This window comes from Thamnophis sirtalis, unplaced genomic scaffold (genome assembly GCF_051295495.1).
Source record: "Thamnophis sirtalis isolate CommonGarterSnake01/CBP01778 unplaced genomic scaffold, rThaSir2_p1.2 scaffold_3, whole genome shotgun sequence".
Lineage (NCBI taxonomy): Eukaryota > Metazoa > Chordata > Lepidosauria > Squamata > Natricidae > Thamnophis > Thamnophis sirtalis.
In genome coordinates, this window is record NW_028261383.1 from 134,073,922 (window position 1) to 134,093,787 (window position 19,866).

The 19,866-nt window shown below is 37.8% G+C and overlaps 1 protein-coding gene across 1 annotated transcript in view; it reads right to left on the reverse strand.

Annotated features, from left to right (window-relative positions):
• The window catches only part of NPLOC4 (NPL4 homolog, ubiquitin recognition factor), a 49,966-nt gene extending 30,589 nt beyond the window's left edge, over positions 1-19,377 (reverse strand). Inside the window, exons 1-8 of the mRNA XM_087710174.1 lie at positions 19,248-19,377; positions 15,859-15,939; positions 13,316-13,428; positions 9,330-9,509; positions 6,842-6,890; positions 5,982-6,076; positions 4,733-4,856; positions 2,761-2,940 (exon numbers count right to left, since the gene is read on the reverse strand). Coding sequence (XP_087566300.1) covers positions 2,761-2,940; positions 4,733-4,856; positions 5,982-6,076; positions 6,842-6,890; positions 9,330-9,509; positions 13,316-13,428; positions 15,859-15,939; positions 19,248-19,262 — 837 coding nt within the window. The 5' untranslated portion in view covers positions 19,263-19,377. The remainder of the gene's footprint in view (positions 1-2,760; positions 2,941-4,732; positions 4,857-5,981; positions 6,077-6,841; positions 6,891-9,329; positions 9,510-13,315; positions 13,429-15,858; positions 15,940-19,247) is intronic.
• Between the last annotated feature and the right edge of the window lie 489 nt (positions 19,378-19,866).

The following is a 19,866-nucleotide window of genomic DNA, read 5'->3' on the forward strand; positions in this document are numbered from 1 at the left end:
AGAAGTTTTACTTATGAATTTAGCAGATCTGTACTTACATAATGTTTAGAACATGTATGCTTTCCTGATAAAATCAGACTTTACTTTTAAGAATCAGAATAAGAGTAACAGAGTTGGAAGGAACCTTGGAGGTCTTCTAGTCCAAAACCTCGCTCAAGCAGAAGACCCTATAGTATTTCAGACAAATGCTTAAAAACCTCTGGTGATGGAACGTCCAGAACTTCTGAAGTTCCACTGAGTAATTGTTCTGACGGGAATAGGTTGATTCTCTCCTTGATTAGTCTCTATCCATTGCTTCTTATCCTACCTTAATCTTAAGAATTGACGTAAGCATTAAGACACTGTCTGTAAGAATGAAGTGGAATCACTCCATAGAAAGATGGATAACCATGACTTATGAGACAGCAGATGAAGCATCAACAGAGAATTCCTCCACTGTGCTTCTTTCCAAGTGGGCTAACCAGAGTGATACAAAAAATATGCTGAATGCAAATCAACTTAAAGATTCCAGAGTTCCATGTCCCTCTCTATTTCCCTGTCCATGTCCCTTTTTAATTTCTCTTCTCCCTTTAAAATATTTACCATATTTTTCAGAGTATAACACAAACCTTTTTTCCTCAAAAAAGAGACTGAAAATCTGGGTGCGTCTTATACACCGAATACAGCAGTCTTGCTTCCCGAAACAGCCCGTTTTTTTGCTCAATTTTACCCCCCCCCCAGCCTCCAGGAGCACTCTATAAGCTTCCTAAAGGCTATCCATGCCCTTTTTTAAACTAAAAACAGGCCCGTTTTCTGCTCGTTTTTGCCCCCCCCCACCCCACCAGGAGCACTCTGCAAGCCCCCTAAAGGCTATTCATGCCTTTTTGGGGGGAAAAATAGGTCTGTTTTTGTGAAAAACGGGCCATTTTTGGGAGGTCTGCAGAGTGCAAAAACTTTTTTTTTAATTTGCCTCTTCAAAAGCTTAGTGTGTCTTAAAATCTGGTGCGTCTTATACTCCAAAAAATGTGGTAGTTCCTTCCTAACTATAAGCATCTTTTATAACACTTCTAGAATTCTGTACATAGGAAGAAACTCAAAGAGAATATATGCATAAGATATATCCAAAAGTCAACAAAAAGTTAAGTTACATTTCTCTTTTCTTATGTAATCTTATAAGCATTACTTAGCTTCTTCTCAAAGAAAAGCCCACTTTATTAGACCTTACTTTTGCTTTTTGCAAAACCCATAACCTATTTCTTAGAGGAAAGAAGCCCTTACATTAGGCAAGGTCATGGAACTTGATTTCATTTTAGAAGATGGAGAATAAAAGAAATGACCACAGTAATACTTTATTGTCTCCTTTTTTAAAAAAAAGGAATAGGAAAGGAAAACACTTCTATTCTCAAAAATACCTCCAGTATATACCTTTCCAATTCTATTTGGTCTTTCAGGAAGTAGGGCTACTGACACAGGGATATGGATTTGTTGTAAAATCCAACGTATGGCAGATAAGCCACATTTTCCCCCCCACTTACCCTAGTTCATGTAAAGTCATTTGGTGAGATGGATGGCAGAGAAATGTAACTTAGTTCTCTTTTTAATTTGACTTTTGCATATATCTTATGCCTATCAGCAAATTCCCTTTGAGTCTCTGCCTACATTCCAGAATTCAAAAAGAATTGTAACTGATGGGAATGGTAAGTAATTGGTTTGGTTCCAGATCATGATTCGAATGTGGAAACCTAGTTTGGGCAGAAGTCTACATTAACTTTTCCTGTTTAACACGATTGTTAACCATTATAATAAACTCTACAGTTATAACTACAGATATTGCTCCATCTGAATCACCTTTCAGCACTCAGTGAACAGTGCCATCTGGTGACTTAATATGATCATGCAGTTATGGAAAAAAAAATCCAAGGCACCCTAAGTTTACCAATTGGTTGGGCTGTATGAACCTTTGAGAGGTGGTCTTTACAAAACAGCCAAATACCCTGATCCTTCTACTCAAAATGCCAACATACTGTCCCCTTACCAACGCTGTTTTAAGGGCTTCTGCATGTATGTGCATACTCGGACAACACTTGGGTTAGGACAACACTCAAAGTACTTTATCAACAATAGCAATAGAAACATTGTTGATGAATATATCAAAGTAGCAACATCAGACTCTGCCATTGTTGTATAACTTGCTCAACAACTGATACTGGCCGACTTGCCAATGTGGGGGGGGGGCAATTCTAATTTATAAAAAGACATAGATACCTGTTGCTGACTCAGTTTGATGTACCTAAAGCTCTTTAACCTATCGTTCAGGTTTTCAGCTCAGCATGGTGTTAGATTAAAAATATCCATGCTTGCAATATAAATCATTATCTGTTACAGATCAATGCATACTTGGCAACCTGTCTTCCTCAACCATATAAAATTGTGCAGCAGAAATATTTTCAGCAGAAACAGAAGGAAGCATGCAGAGACTTTTTGTTTCCAGATTATAGGAAAGCAATTATTTACAAAGTGTACGTTAACAGAGAGCCTACAAACCTTTGTTTAATATAAACACATCTAAAGAGATTTAATTTTGCATAAGCGTACAAACGTTCAGGCTGAAATCAAGTTTGTTTCTTTTGAAAGCAAGACTGCTCGTAGCAAAATCCTTCTCCCCAAAATACGTCAATGAATTTTTCTACTTCAATTATCAGAAAATACAAGAGAAATGTTGTTTCCCATGCATTCTTCCAAATGGAACAAGTCAGGGGTTTTTAGAGTAGGATTTGATACCTGTGGAGGTTCATAGATGGCAGAAACCTCAGCTCGAATACCCAGAGGAATGTCTTTATGTTCTGTGTACCTCCCATATAGATATCCAAAATGTTGGTTTCCTGTTTTTCTCCAGAAGTCCAAGAAACGATCTGCAATTGTATGGTTCTCAAACATGATATTATCCACATGTCTATATTTCTGCCATTTGAAAAAAGAAACATAAAGCCATAATCAAACATTTCCCCTTATCAGAATCAGTAGAGTTTAATAGAGTCACAAAACTGTAGATATTAGCCTTTTAACTCAGGTTGCTTCATTTGGAGTTACAGAAAACCAACATTCTTTTTAGGAAAAGCATCCTGTTCGATCATGCCCACTTGGCTGCTTCCGCTAATAGAAGTAGCTGAACAATGACAGCTCTATCCATGAAGAAAAAAGCTTCAGCTTCTTTCTCTTCTTTTATGCTATGTTAGCTAGGGAGGTTCACGAATTGCAGAAACCTCAGTTTGGATTCTCAGAAGATATCTTTATATTCTGCATGCTTCACATATAAATATCCAGATTTTCTCTTTTTACTTCTTTTTAGCAGTCTGGCTTCAACTATACGATTCTCAAAGATATTACTTACAAATTTGTGAGCCATAGTTCAACAATATTAAAGAATTTAGTTTACTGTGATATCTGAAGGTGGCCAATTATTTTTTACACATTCATAGATCTTCACTTTTTCCAATATTTTTGGATCCATAGACACATTTTGTATTTTGAGTTATTGCTTTATACAACATGGCATAATGACTGACATACACCTTGAATGGCCTGCAAAATTCACTGTTGTAATAAAACATTTATTTAATACAAAGAGACATCATTGAGACCCAACAAGAACAAGATGTGGTTGTAACAATCCTTTATCCTGCAGCAATCCTTATTCAACTGGAGCGAGATCACAACTTTTGAATACCAGAGTTTCAAAAGGATTCCTTGCATAGTGAATTGTCATAATGCAACTTTAATTTATACAAGTAGCTGGAGTAAATTTCCAGACATCCAATTCTAACTTTCTCTATGGAACCCCAATTATGGTCTATGGGCACTTTGATATAACAATTAAAAAACAACGTGTCACTGTTCTCCTTTCAGTCACAACCCTAGGCAGTTCCTAGTACTTTATTCTTGTAGAATGATCCCAGCTTACAGGTTTTCTTTTTTGTTGATCTTGGTGGCTTAGAATTTTGCATGACCCGTCAAAACCGCGGAGGACAAAATCGCGCTCGACGAAAGCGCGCATGTGACGTCATCACAGCGCGCCAAAAAAAATTAAAAATTTAAATAAAATTAAAATTAAAGCAAGCCGATTCACATAAAGGTAAGGGTTAAGTTTAGGTTTAAGGTTAGGTTTAGGTTTAGAGCGTTAGGGTTACGTTTAGCGTTAGGTTAAGGGTTAGCGTTAGGTTTAGCGTTACGTTAACGGTTAGGTTTAGGGTTAGATTTAGGGTTAGGTTTAGGGTTAGGTTTGGGGGGGTTAGGGTAAGGTTTTCGCTTTATTTTTTCATTTTTCGATCACAGCGCGATGTTTTCGTCGCGCTGTGATGACGTCAAATGCGCGCTTTCATCGAGCGCGATTTTGTCCTCCGCGATTTTGTGGTGGAACCGAATTTTGTGGTATCTTTTTATACTACCCCTTTTATAGACATAGCTGCTCAGAATCAAAATGTAATTGAAATATATGGTGGGGGTCACTCATTTAACAGAATAACAGAGTTGGAATTTAAAATTGCTGTGATTTCTCATATATATTGCAAATTTTCCTCCATTTATAAGGAATCTATCACGTAAATATATTGCTTTATCTTCCTATATGAGTTGGTCACCAAGCAGCTGTCAAAACACTCTTCAAACTCTTCTGGCTATTCCTTCCTGAAACAAGCATCATAGGCAAGAGCTTTCTCTACTGCCTTGAAAAGCTAGCTTCCAATATTCATCTTACCTGCCTGTTGAGTGTGATAGCACTTGGCTGGCACTTGGTACAGATTCCTTCTGGCCATGGAGGATGCCCCTCACATCCAGATTTAATCTTGCAGCTAATGTTTTCAAGAGCAACAAACTTCCCCCTAAACAAAAGAAGAAACATGCTTAATATCTAAACAACAACAATAACAACCAATAAACATATAGCAGACATCCTGCCAGAAGTTACCACCAGACTCTAAAACTATATGCAGTCTGCATATAACTCCCTAATCCTGTAAACTGGGCGGGGGGGGGGGGGACGACAGTTCAATGTAGATACCAACCTGCCTCTTCTCTCATTTACAAAACTCATAACTGCTAACACAGTGTGATCAACATAGAAACTGTAAACATGAGAAACATCAGTTGAAGATAGCATAATAAATATAACAGCATAATAAAAATAAAGATATTTTAACATTTGCTACTTCTATGCATGGAATATGTTTTATGAGAAATCACCATAAGAAGAAATGTACATGAAAGATTAATGGAAATATTGTGCTTCTAGGACAGTTTTTTTTTTAATTCTGACCTCTGCTTCAAGAATGTCTTTGCTGCACCAATTTATAGGTCAGTTTAAGCTCAACAACCAAGGGGAAAAAATAAAATTCATCTCCCCCCATTATAATAAACTTATTTAAAAATGATTGTTACTACCGTGTTTCCCCAAAAATAAGACAGGATCTTATTTTCTTTTGACCCCTGAAGTAAGCGCTTGGCCTTATTTTCAGGGACATCTTATTATTTTTGAGGTGCAGGAGCCCGCTTAACCTTGGCCTGTGGATCAGCTGATCCAGAAGTTCTGTCTCGGTTTCTGGCACACTCTTGCCAGCCCTAGTGTCGCTGAGCCTGCTGTTCTTTTTGCAGCTGCCAGTAAGCGAAGGGGCACAGTAGCTAGGGTTTGTGGGAGTGGTCCCTGCGTGACCATTCTGTGTGGATGGCAAGTGTATGTGGGGTGCGTGGGGCATGTCCCCCCCCCAGGAAATGGCGGGGACCAGCTATGCATGCTTTAAAATATTTTAGGGGAGGGCGTATTTGGGGGGAGGACATATTTTAGCGCATGCACTCAAACGCCTGATTGGGCTTATTATCCAGGGAGGTCTTATTTTGGGGGAAGCAGGGTATTGAAGCCAATTTGTTTTTGCCCTATTGTTTTCTACTTTTTCAGATTTTGCCATTTTGTAATCTTTCTACTCCCCTGCAGTAGGTACAAAGTTTCTTACTTGTCTGCACCTCCAGTCAGTTTCCTGATATAGGCATGGAATGACATATGCTTCACAGGAGGTTCCAGATGGTTTAAATAATCTTCATCAAAAGGCTGCCAAGACCACATACACAAAGGAAAACCAGGTCAGACACCTGCTTGATAATACATTGATCACCGTACAAATGGATCTTTTAGTCTGAATATTCTGCTGGCATTCAATGTGGAAATAATTAGGCAATATTATGCTCTTTTTCCACAGCAGTTACTATTCTGACAGTAATAGAGGAGCCCCTTCCTCTCCCTCCCCTGCACGTTAAAATATTTTACTCTTGTACAAAATAGCTTTAGAAACACAACCTATCTCATGGAAGTAATATTCTTGTTTTTATAAGCTTACAGAGCTAAAAACAAAGCTAGAGAATTCTAGCAGAGGTTACCTAGCTAACTGAAGAATGTGTGCACAACTAAAAATGATTAAAATGTTATTATATAAGTCATTAGTAAAAACAGTACATGATATAAGCATATCCCTCTCCCCTCCAGTTGTAGCTTTTAAAAAGGAAAGAATCCACTTCCCATATAAGCGGAAAATACCAACTGCATATGCTTTCTTGAAACTTGTAACATGAACTAGTATATCCTGTTAAAACCACTACTGCAAAAAGCCAGAAGTCAAAAAACAGATAAATCAAAGTTCTGATTTGACAGGTATATCCAAGGGTCCAATTTTACTTCTTTAACCATTATCAGCACAGCTAGGATACATTAAAGTTTCAACAACATCCTCTCTATTGATGGCATTAAAGCAACTTTATACATCAAGAAAACTTTTACCTTGTAAAGTATTACTATAATAGCTTTCACTTATCTGCTTACCTCTAAAGGTACACAGTGTACACATTTGCCCAATGGACCATGCCGACATCTGTGTAAAGAGAACATTAGCAGCTAAATTTACTGGCAAAAACAGAAAAGCACTCTATTTTGTAAAGCTTTACAGATTAATACTTAATACAGATTCATAAATTAATATGAGCCCAACGGCCTGAAATTTCCATTGCTAAGCAAAGCAGTCATTAAGCACAACATGATATGACTACACCGATTAACAATAGCAGTTCCATGTTGCAGTTGTTAGGGCAGGACCCAGCGGTCCTTAGATGAAGACCTCATGTTTCTCTTGCCCTGCCTATTTACCCACCATGTCTGCCCTTATGGTCACCCCTGCTATCCCAGCTGATCTTCACCATCTTCTTCTGCTTCTGCTTGCTCCTGATAAGGTCTTCAGAGGGTCTCATACAGCCCTCTGTGTGAGGATGACTTGCAGAGGGCCAGGCCAGGCATACCTCGTCAACAGAAGGCAGCAAAGATCAGCTGGAGGTGGTAGAGAGGGGCAGCTGAATGCAGGGCAATATGAATGGAGAGGGAAGCAGAATGCATGATGGCCAAAAGGACAGAGATGGAGAGGAGACAGGTGAGTAAGTGAAGTTGAAGCACACCTTATGGTCCTCAATGTGAACAGTCTGTCAAGTATCTGAATTTTGATCATGTGACCATCGGAGCATTTCAATGGTTGTAATGTCAAGAACCTATTGTAAATACCATTCATTCAGCACTGTCATAACTTCAAACAGTTGCTGAATGAATAATCATTAAGCAAGGACTGCCCATACTCATCACAGATTAACAAAGGGTTAAGCACACTTTAGCTAAGAATTACTGTGCTGATTGCCAACTACACTGAAAATATTCCCTAATTTCACAAATGTAATTATGTTTCAAAGGTTTTATTTCTTTTAAAACACAAATATTTCATCATTCGTCAATCATTAAAACATCGAAGACAAATGTAATTATGGAGAGTACTGATAAGATACAATGCTATTTTTGTTAAAAATGGAATAGACAGATAGATACTGTTGCAGAAAAGATCCAGAGCACCATCTTCCATTTCCATCTATTTAAGGAGGCAATAGATTATTATTCAATATTTTAAAAATCTTCCATTTATTCAATATTTATTTTAACAGCAGGTCTTTCAGAACAACTTTCTTTCCCTGCCGTTGGCATTTTCTTCATAAAAGTTAAGTATGTTCTTAGTAACTTTCACTTTATATATATATATAAAGGCATACATTCAACAAAAGAGATTTTTTTTGCCTATGATGCTTTCATGACCACTTTTTTTTAAAACCACACAACTGCCAACAATACTTCACTATTCAAAGGTTTTTGATCTTCACTGAAGCAATCATTCCAATACATGGAAAGCTACATAAAGGGCCAGTGTAGACCTATCTAACCTTAGAAGAAATAACACATTATAGAAGTTTAAATCAGATACTTATAATAGTTACTATTAATAGAGGTCTACTCTAAAATGTATAGCTATACACCACAAGTAGCCTTCTGGTGGTCACAATGCCATTTCTTCAGACAGACACCAACTACTGCAATGTTCTCAGTGTACCCTGTGAGAATAATATATTTCGTGTCTCTTTAAAGATTCCAGCTAGGAACAAAATGATTATTGAAAGCAATTCTGAGCTTCTCAATATATGTGAGAAATACTAAAGCATGCACCATTTCTGAAGTTCTGAAGTTTTACAGGTGTAAAAGATTTAGAAGATAAAACCAAGCAAATTCATGTCTACTATTATTACATCTACAGTACAGATGTAAGGACATAGGGCGAATTGTGGCACTCCAAGATTTTAGATGGAAACAAATGGATTACTCAAGTACTAAGCTACAATATTATTTCATTATGTGCTTTTAACAAATGATTACTAAGATGCACTTCATTCTACAAAGCTCTAAATGATTTGAAGGTCAGGTAAGTCTAACAATTAATATAGATCAGACCTTTTCAATGGCTGTCAGTGTTTTTTGTGAACAACAGTAATGTATTTTATTTTTAAAGAATAGGATTACAAATCTGTCTGAAGTTACTTTCTATGAGAATTTCAGAGTGGATCTTTACTGAACACATAGCCATGTATTGATTACCATACAAAGACAAAACTTCTATCAAAATAGTATGACTTTCCTACAAAAGCCAGTACCATTTTCCCCCCATGGCCTGTTCTGAAGATCAATGCATCAATTTTCCAAGATTTCTAAAGAAAGAATCCATTTTTGAGTTGTTCCACATAAGCAGTGCTGAAACACGTAGCATTTTTGGCTATTATCAACCCATCTCAGAGAACTAAATTACTACCAAATTGTGGGAAAGTGCTTCAACATGAATTGACATGGGATTACTTTAGTTACCTTTGAGAATGGGGAACAGAGAAGGAAAACAGGAAATAAACAGCAAACTGTGAGGAATTTTGTGGAAATAAGAAAACACAATGATATTTACAATTGCTGGTCTCTGCTTCTATAAATTTTCCCGTCCTGTTTTATTAGGTATTGATCAATTTCATCTTCTACCACCTGGGGAACACCTAGTGGACGTGTTCCTTGAGAAATTGAGGTATCCATGTTCTCAGAGGAAGAGCCAGGTGTGCTTGATGGAAAAAGAAATAGCATATCTCCATGTCTGCAAAAACAAAAAAACAAAAAAACAAAAATGGTAGAACTGTTACAGACTTATCAATTTCAGAATGATATTCAACTGAATCAAACTATTTTAATTTGGAAATACTTAGGGGGATTTTAGGTGGACACTCTACAGGATTGGCAATTGTACAGATTATAGATTTCATTACACCATCTTTTCCCATTTACAGACAGGAGTAAGATTAAGCCGAAGCTTTCTCCAAAAAAATTGAGACAATCTTCTCTGAACTCTCCTTTCTTCTTCCAAGCTATCTGCACCATCTTCCGAACTATTCTGGATGGTGCCTCAACTTTATGAAACAGCTTTTCAGGAAGCTACAGACATAATCAAGTAAACAATCTCTCCATCCTTGCAACTAACTTTCCTGTGATCAGAATGTAGATCAAAAGAAAACTGGATCTAAACCCAAAGTGTACTGAGCCTACACTAGAATGATCTTATGATTATTTACTTGCAAGTAAGTTTCCCTGAATCAATTGAAGTTATTGTGAGATAAATGCACAGAGGATTGCAATTTAAGAACTTTCCAGTTTTTACATCATTTCTTTTTATCTCATGACAAATAATGATAGCTCTTTTGAAGCTGCATTTTTCTGAGATGTCATTTCCCAAAGAGGCATTTTTTTATAATAGTAGCAAAAGGACTACCACCTCCCCATCCTATTCAAGATAAGAATAGACCAAGGAAAGAACAAGTTCTAAACAGGTTCAGATTTCTGCCTTTTTCTGCCTACATGTGTCTCCCAGTACTCACATGGGGTGCATCCATGTGAATACTGGGAGACAGAGGCAGGGGCTGTTGGGTGCATGTAAACAAAGGGGGAAAGAAAGACATGGTGTGTGCGAGCTAAAAACACTGGGGGGGGGGGGGGGACTTGACTTTCCTTGTGAAAGGCCTGCAGGGAAGTTGTCAAATGGCAAACATGTGACTGCGGGATGCTGAAGCCAGTCATAGGTGCAAGCTGGTTGCCAAATGCTCAAATTTTGTTGCTATGACCATAGCCAGAATTCTGAGGACCAGCTGTAAACAACTCCGTTCAGTGCATTGCCACTTTAAATAGTGGTTGAACAAAGGGCTGTAACTCAAAGACTAGCTGCATTTACCTCAGATAGATTCTATAGGTCTTTATAATAAAATACATGCCGCATACGTATTTATGATAAAGACCCACCAAAGCCTTTTGAAGTTTCTGACTATAGAAATGATGTGACTGCGGCTAGTCTTTTCCCTCCCCTATCATAGTGGAGAAAATGAGGATGCTAAATGGGATCCATGCTCTTGCTGAAATGAGGAATAGACCCTACAAAGACTATGCAGATACATTTTACGATCATAGTATACCAGTTTGTGAAAAGCAACATTATTCCAAAAGAAAGCATAATTAAATAGACTGCTCCCTAGTTATAAAAATGACAACAGAATATGATATTTAAAGTGAAAAGCAAGAACAATTATGATTGTCCTTTCTTTACCCTGAAACTGGGGTGGATTCCGGTCGGCACTACTGCTGGTTCGCTCTTGTGCATGCTTTGTGCACGTGCGTCATGCGCATTAAACAATTAAAATTGTTATGCACATGCGCAGAATTGAAAAACAAGATGGTGGCGCTGGCAGTGCCAACCAAGGAATCAATTCGGGGACGTGGCAGGCCTGAGGCACTGCTGGTTCCAGTGACCCAGGCCGCCAAACCACTTGACTGAACCAGTCTGAACCAGTAGGAACCCACCACTACCCTGAAGCGTATAATGAATCAGCCAAGCGGTAAAGCAAATAGTCATCCTTTGAGAGATGGGTGGCTATATAAATTTGATAGACGGACAGACAGATGCCCTGTGAATGCCTGCATAACCTATTTGAGTTTAAAATTCTTTTCTACCAATATAGTGCTTGAAACATTCAAACACTTCAAACTATTAAAGAACAATTTACTTTCTGAGAAACAATTCATCCATCTAACCAAGCTGACTTATTTGTGTTATGTGAAATACATATGCAAGTATCCTGAAAAGATGATAATTTTGTTTTGGAGTCCAACCTGTTGTATATGGGGTTACTCTCTCTAGTTGTAAAACAAACAAATCTCAAGTAATCCACCACATGTCTGGGTACTTCACACTTTAGCAAGATGGCAAACCAATTGAATATGTCACAGCTGCACCAATGGAAATAAATAGGACTTTTGAGAAGGAGCCCTCTCCCTCCTGGTTCCGTCAGACAGAGAGGGTAAGGCATGCGCAACAAGATTCAAAGGTGTTTCTTTAAAGGAAAGTGAAGATACTGCTAAAGTGGTATGTGTCTTCCTAAAGAAGCTATATCTTGATCCAGCATGGTGGAAAACCACTGCTCAGCCTCCAAATGCTCCTTTCTGGAGAATATTATTAAAGATCATCCCTTCAGAATTGAGTCGTCAGTCAAGTTTCAGACTTAGATGTGGGAGAGTACTGGTGCTAATTGCTCTGGTGAAGACTTTCATTGGGACCTAGAAAGTTGGAGTGTGCCTCTCTTGATCCGTTTGGACCTCTCAATGGCTTCTGAAATCATCAACCATAGCAGTTTGCTAGGCCCTCGACAGGAGGCTTACTTTGCAGCAGCTCTCCTCTTATTTACTGTCCAGGTCCAATTAGCAGTGGAAGAGAAGGAGCAGTCAAGCCTATTGGTTGCTCCAGTATAGGTGTTCCAAAGCTTGGTTCTTTTTGCATTATTTTTTAACATCTGCAGTAAGTTTCTATGTCCATTTGCTAAGGCTGGGTCTGCCTACATATATTATTGGATCACATTTTGGGAGAGGTCACTGATCAGTTTGGGAAGAAATAACACCAATTCATTGATAGTAACTCAATTGTGTATCACTTTCTAACTTAAAGCCAAGAGGTTGTGAGGGTCTGGGTGGCTAAAAATAACCCTAAATCCTAGTGATATGTACTTACTAGTTATTGAGAAATACCAAGATGGCCTCATTATTGTCTTTGCACAGGGTTGTCTGCAGCTTCTGGGTATTTGTGGACTTCCTGCTTTTGCTGGAGCAACAGATGGACACTACAACTGGGAGATATTGCCCAGCAGGGGCTGATCAGCCAGTTACAACCCTACTCAGACCTGGAAACCCTGGTGAGAGTAATTCATGCTCTTTGGGTTTACATGTGCTCTAAGGAGGCTGCCTTTGATGATAATTCAGAAGTTGATAGTGCAGCAGCCAAAATGACAGTGTAATTATATTCTCTGCAATATAGATTGCTAATAGGTTTCTGAAACCAATTAAAATGCTGCTTTTAATCTACAAAACTCTATATGGGTTTGTTCCAGGATACTTTAGAAACCATTTCCTCCAGGCAGAATTTGCTAGTTCCTGAATTCACAGGAGGATGTTCAAGGTTCCACCCTTATGAGAATACAAAGAGTCATAGGGTAAAAAGAAAGGCTTTTTGTGGCCTCCAAATCCCAGAACACTTTGCCCTTGGAAGTATATCTGGTACTCTCCCTAACAGACTTTTGCAAAACAATGGGCATTTAGGGATTGATGGTGTTTACTTGTTTGATGATTGGGCAGCTCTGTGATGATGAGTTTTTATTTTCCTGTTTGTTAGTATTTTGACTGGATACATATAATGCAATATCAAAACTGTTTCAGCTGGATTGCATAACAATACATAAAAGAAATAGAACCTGGAAAATATTTAACAGATACACATATAAAGATATCACAATACAGTCTCTTGACTTGTCAAAACGTAACGGCAATCAACTCTAGTCCAAGTGTAGCCCCAATATTTTACTGAATACTTACTTGATCTTCAGTAAGTTGAGGGATTTATTGGGAGAGGATGTGATCTCACCAGTCCTGTTTCTATTGATGTACACAGAAAATCCATTATTTCTGAAGCCAAATTCTTTTGCAACCTATACAAACAAATTAATTTATTGGTAGAAATCAAGATAAAAAGCGTATTATTCTGACTGTAAATCTTACAAAAGTGTGAACATAATTTATCATATTTACATTATAACAGCTATTCAAAGAATCCCCAGTACATCTGAATTATTTGTTCACATTTAAATTAAGGCTCTATAAGGAAGGATTTTAGAAACAAAGCCTGATTGCTAATGTTAATGATTAACTATATTTAATCCATTTGTGGAGGAAAACATATTGCTTCAACCAGATTAATCAAATCACCAGTTGAAACTGGTAGAAAAAGGGGGTAAACAAATGTCACACCTTTCAACATTTTCTCTCTCTCTAGTTTAATACAGAAGTAAATTAGTAAGAACATTCACTGCTTCACAATATATCCAAATACACACAGTATAAAATCTCATTAGAGCTAGCCGGGTATTTGTAAGTTGGACATCCAAATAAGTGGCATTAAATTGAAATATGGCTATCAATATACTTTTGAAATTTGTTCTCTGCAGAAACTCAGCTGGCTCTTTTGCCTAAATGTATTCCTTCTATTTTAGGATTCAACAACTCCTAGACAGCATGGTCAGCCTGAGCAAAATTTATGCTTGCCACAATCCTATCCACACACAACAGGGATGAACTCTTTGAACAGAACATGGAGCTCAGGAACCAACATCATGGGTTAGGGGAAGTGCCTTTTCTACATCAGAAAAATATGGGCTCTTCCTCACTGTATACATTTTCAGATTCTCAGGGGTCAGCAAAAAGCTTCATGGTTTTCCTATTGCTTCTGATGTTTAGTGTAGAATCAGGAGGAACCTTACTAGTACAGCTGTACAGGTAGCCTTCAACTTACAGCATTTAATGACTGTTCGAAATTACAACATGGACCATTATTATTACGACCATTTTTCACATTAAAAACCGTTGCAGCATCGCCATGGTAAGATAATCAAAATTCAAATGTTTGGCAACTGGTTCATATTTATGACAGTTACAGTGTCCTGGGTCATGTGATCACCTTTTGCGAACTTCTGATAAGCAAAAGGGAGAGTCAGATTCAGTTAACAATCATGTTGCTAATTTACAATATAAATTGATTCACTTAAAATCTGTGGCAAGAAAGGTCGTAAAATGGGAAAAAATTCACTTAACAAATGTCTTGCTTAGCAACAAAAATGTTGGGCTAAATTATGGGTCCGACCATACAAGGACTACTCGTATTTCAATTTTAAGTTATAACTACACCATGATTTTAAACTATTTATTTTATTAAAATGAACATGGGCATTACTTTGAAAGTAGTGCTTAAAAGTTATGTATGTTTAAAAATACAATTACTTTTTCAATCAAAAATTATGATGTATGCTGTATTGGTTACTTACATTCTTAAATAAGCTGTCAATGTTTTTCTTTTTAGTATTTATTCATTTTGGTTGCAAAATCTGCTTATTTTCACCCTGCTTGCTGATTTAATATGGTGAAACCATCAGTGTATGATATGACAAGGGGTATGTCCTTCAGCCATTTTCAGAGAGCCTATTTTCAGCTCTGACTGTGTAACTGGCCTACAGATACCCAACTAGCTTCTGTGCCTAAGGGAGGATTAGAACCAAAGTCTCACTGCACCTAATCCAGTACCTTAACCAGTTATATGACACTGGCTCTCACTACACAAGTAGTCATAATTACAATAATTACAATATATAGGCCTATCTGTACATTTCTCAGAATTAGGAATTAAATTCTGCAGAATGTAATATAATCCTATTCCTACTACATATGCTTATAAGTGCAGATGGGCATTCTACATAACACTTATAGAATGTTAAAGGAATAAACTAATATGGCAATTCTGAATGCAATAATTGTTTCTCATTCTATTCACCTTACCTGCATTAATCCTAATGGTCTCTCAACATGGAGACCAACTTTTTTGCTCTGCAACATCTGACTGGCAGATGCTGTAATTCATCACACCAGATCTTTTCTCATCAAACAGTTTAAAACAATCCTTCAACAGAAATTCATTGCAACATGTCAGGGCAAGTTCAAAATAGAGCCAACACTATATTCTCTAGACATTCATACTACAATTTAACACTGCATTCAGATGTAGACACCATAATGTGACCCCTCTCCAACTTATTGTTTTGAAATTTTATCTGATGAAGTTATTCAGAGAGATATTTGGTAAGCCTGATTTGGCCTTATAAAGGCAGTGTCAATAGAGATTCTGGAATGTCTTTGCTCTCTTTGAATCCAGATAAAGCTTCAGTGAAAATTCAAAGTGAAAATGCATCACCAAAAGTTTCTGGGCAAAAACTAAACAGTATAGATGCTTGGACTGGCTTATTCAACCAATGTGAGATGAACTTGTATTACTATCTTAGGGTAGCCCAAAAAATATGCCAAAACCAGAATACCTTTTTCAGAAATGTTGCAGCAGTTTCTCGTTTTGTTGCAGTAATACGTTTCACTCCTTCTGGTGACTGGACACGGATTATCTATAAGGAATTTTACAGATTTAGGAAAAAGCTAAACAAAAATAACTTAATAATGTCCATCAAATTTTCATGATTAAGGCAAAAGTAAAGAGAGCATATATAGAAATCTGACTCTAGAATATGTAAGAGATGTAACATTTCATGAATGTTATTTTTAACATATAAAAATTTGTTTGTCAAAAATATAGTTAGCCAAAGTAATAAAATTAATAGCTGTACAATAGGATTGCACTTAACTATTAATTTCATTACTTCAGCTAGTGATAAATAATATTAGAAAAACATTGAATGAATTTTAAGTTTTTAAGTTACAAATTGCAGAGCTTTAATTCAGATCTATAAAGAAATTTCATGAGCTTTTTAGACTGGTAAAAGAATATTACACCACATTGCATCATTAATTGCATGCATGCTTCATTTTAAAGGAAAATTGCCATCCATCTTCATTAAAATGAAAAGTCACACCAATTCTGTGGGATACACAGGAAGAATAATGTCTATTTACTGAGGAAGTCAAGCTTACCTTTGATAAGAGACCAACTTGTTTTTGGCAACATTTAGCACTAAATACTATATTCAGTGGTGGGTTCCGGATTCCGTTCCAACCAGTACGGTTGGAATGGCCCTGGAGTTACCCACATGCACGTGTGTATGCACATGTGTGTGAAGTGCACATGCATTGTAGCATCAAATGATGCTTCCACAAACTTCCACAATGCTCCAGCTGCTCGGCGGAGCGTTGCACAGGCGCTATACGCACCATGCGTGTGCACGGAAGCGCCAAAAGCTTAAAACATAGGTAAGGAGCACGGGCGGGTGGGTGGGCACTCCAGAGCACCATACCGGAACTGTATCCGGTGCTCCGGGCAGGATCCGGTACACCCATACTGGGGCGTACTGCCTGCAACCAACCACTGACTATATTATATCTTCTTACAGAATTTAAAAACATACACAAGCTGCATTAATGTGCACAACCCTATATCCTACATTAGGCCACTGCTCAGAGTTCAAATCTATACTTGAAAGATGATGCAGTTTAAGGGCAGATTTTACAGATTAATTGGGACTCACTTCACTTCAATGAAAGAATTAAACATGGTGGAAATTCACACATGCCTATAAAATGTTTGAAATACTTTTTAATATGATAGCTTTCCAACACGTGGTTCTAGAAAAATGTATTAATTCAAAGAAGCAATTCTATATGGCTTTCTTGATAATTCTATTACAATAAGCATAGATAATTTCAGTTTGAATATGAATTGGATCTGACTACACTGCAGCACAGCACCATGGTGAAGCAATTCTGTCTTTAAAAGGTAAAGATGCTCTTGTATTGAGCTCAACTCCTTTGCCTCAACGTGCTGATTCCATACTTCCAGCTAGGATTCCACCTGGAGACACAGCTAAATGACTAATCCTAGGCCCATGCCAAACCATTCATTATCTCATTGAACAATGTCCAAATCTTAAAATCTTTTTAAAACTAGATAATGTATGTGCATACACATGTACACACTTACTTTCTATTGGGTACAAATTTCAAGAGGAAACTGTATTTTTAAAAATAGGAACATTTAAAAGATTGGTGTATAATTAAAAAAACACTTTAAAGAAAAGCTGATAGACTGCAATTTCCAGATGTGGATAAGCAGATATTTACCAACTGGTAATATTTTGATATTTTGGAACTATAGTAAGCAGTTAAATTACGGTTTTTCTTAAAATTTGGAGAAAAATAGCAAATAGTATTTATTTCAAAATTATATAATCTCCCATAGTTATACTTTGAAATGTACAATAATCCATTACATGTTCATGTAATTATACATACCATGGTTATTGGCAGTTTAAAATAAATTTTATTATTAAAATTAATAATGACAATTGAAAATTTAGTATAAACTTTGGTAAAAAAGAAATCAACCCAAATACAATGTAGCCAGTACTAAGACCAAAGAGATCAACAATCTATTAATATAAAACAAGGCAAATTGACCTAACTTTATTAAAACTTGTGCTGTCCAATTTTATGAAATATTATACAAACTTAGCTGCCAAAAGAGAATTTTAAAATTTGGATTAGTCTTGCTATACATAACATATTTTTCTATCTATTTCTTTATTATAATAAAATCTGATAGAAAGGAAAGATGGCAATGCAATATACTTTTAACCATGGTAGGACCTGCTTTCTCTTCAGTACGCCTTAACTAAACCTTTTCACTGATCATAAAGGACAGGGACGGGTTTTTCATCTTTGCCAATTCAGATAAGGAAAACATTGAAGATACTTCTTAAATGCTGTTAATATAAAGCAAGTATTAAAGTAATTCTAGCATAGCCAAAGCTTCACTTACTGAGGAGTTTCTTACTGTCAAAAACCCCAAACAAGTGATCCACTGGGATACACATGATTCATGCTGTCTAGCATGGAAAGCAATACAATAATTAAGGGAATGTGGGCAGGAAGTCATATATCCTATGGATGTAGCTATCTAAATTTATTGCAAGTAATGTTAATATTGAACCTAGATCCAAAATAATTAGTTTTAAAGGGGGGGGGGGAAGTTACAGAAACTTTTGTCAGCTTTTCCAAGTTTCTGTTGCCTTCTAAATGTATTAGACTACAACTCCTATGAACACATCATCTTGGGATTATAGGAAAAGTAGTCCAGTATTTCAAGAGAAAAAAATATTTAGAGATAGATTCTTATTCTATGTATCAGGGAGCTCAACCAATCTCATTGTACATATGTTATGCACTGACAATAAAGAATTATATTATTATTATCATGCGTTTGTAACGAAATCTCAGCTTTCAATTTTCGAACTCTGCATATATCCTGCCCTAAGGAGAAAGAGCCCAAAATGTTAAGTCAGTCATATATATAACGAAACTGGCTTGAAAGCCTGATGTGCTGAGTTCTCCCCCCTCTGGAAAGAAGCCCATATCTCAACACTCAATGAAGGTGGGGAGGGGGACCCCCATCTTCAGTTGTAACAGACCCGCGCTCCCCTCGTTCAGGGAGGTCCCCCTTGCTCTTCCACAACCCTGGCAAGGGAGAAGACGGGACAGGAAAATAAACCCCACCGCGGGCTGGTGCCTCCCATCTTCCCAAGGCAGAGCTGTCAGCCCCCAGCCGGGCAGACGCTGGGGAAGCCAAGTGGGGAGACACCCAACGCCCGCTTTACAATGACAAAAGACCGGAGGGGGGGAAACCCCTCCGGGGGGATGAGAGAAGAGGGAGACCCCCCTCCTTCCCCCTCCCCGGCTTCATCCCCCTCGGACGAGCCGAACTTACAATGGTCTCCGCCATATCCTTGCCGCCGTTCCGACCCTCGTCCTGCCCCGGCTCCGGCAGCTCCGCCCCTTACTCGCCCTCCCCGCTGCTCGTGCGCCGCCAATACTGCCGCGTCACCGTTTCCCGCCCGGCAGCGCAGGAGAAGCAACAAGGTTCCGGGTAGAAAAGGTCCGCCCCGAAGAAGACGCAGCCTTCCCCTCTCTTTCCTTTTTCTTTCCCATTCCCATTCGCTGGCTCCGCCTAGTGCAGTGTTTCCCAACCTTGGCCACTTGAAGATGTCTCAGACTTCAACTCTCAGAGACATCTTCAAGTGGCCAAGGTTGGGAAACACTGGCCTAGTGGCTTCTGGTCGCAAAGAAGCTTTTTTCAGGAGGCGACTGGACTTCCTTGTTTGTTTGTTTTTTCCTTTTCAACCATGGCTTGGATGACTCAGAATCTCTACAGATTTTTGGTCTGAGATATTTCCCCCCCACCGTGGGATTCAGCTCAGAGGCGCGTATCTATCTATCTATCTATCTATCTATCTATCTATCTATCTATCTATCTATCTATCTATCTATCTATCTATCTATCTATCTCTAATCAAGCATGAATTAGATAACATATGTATAAACATGAT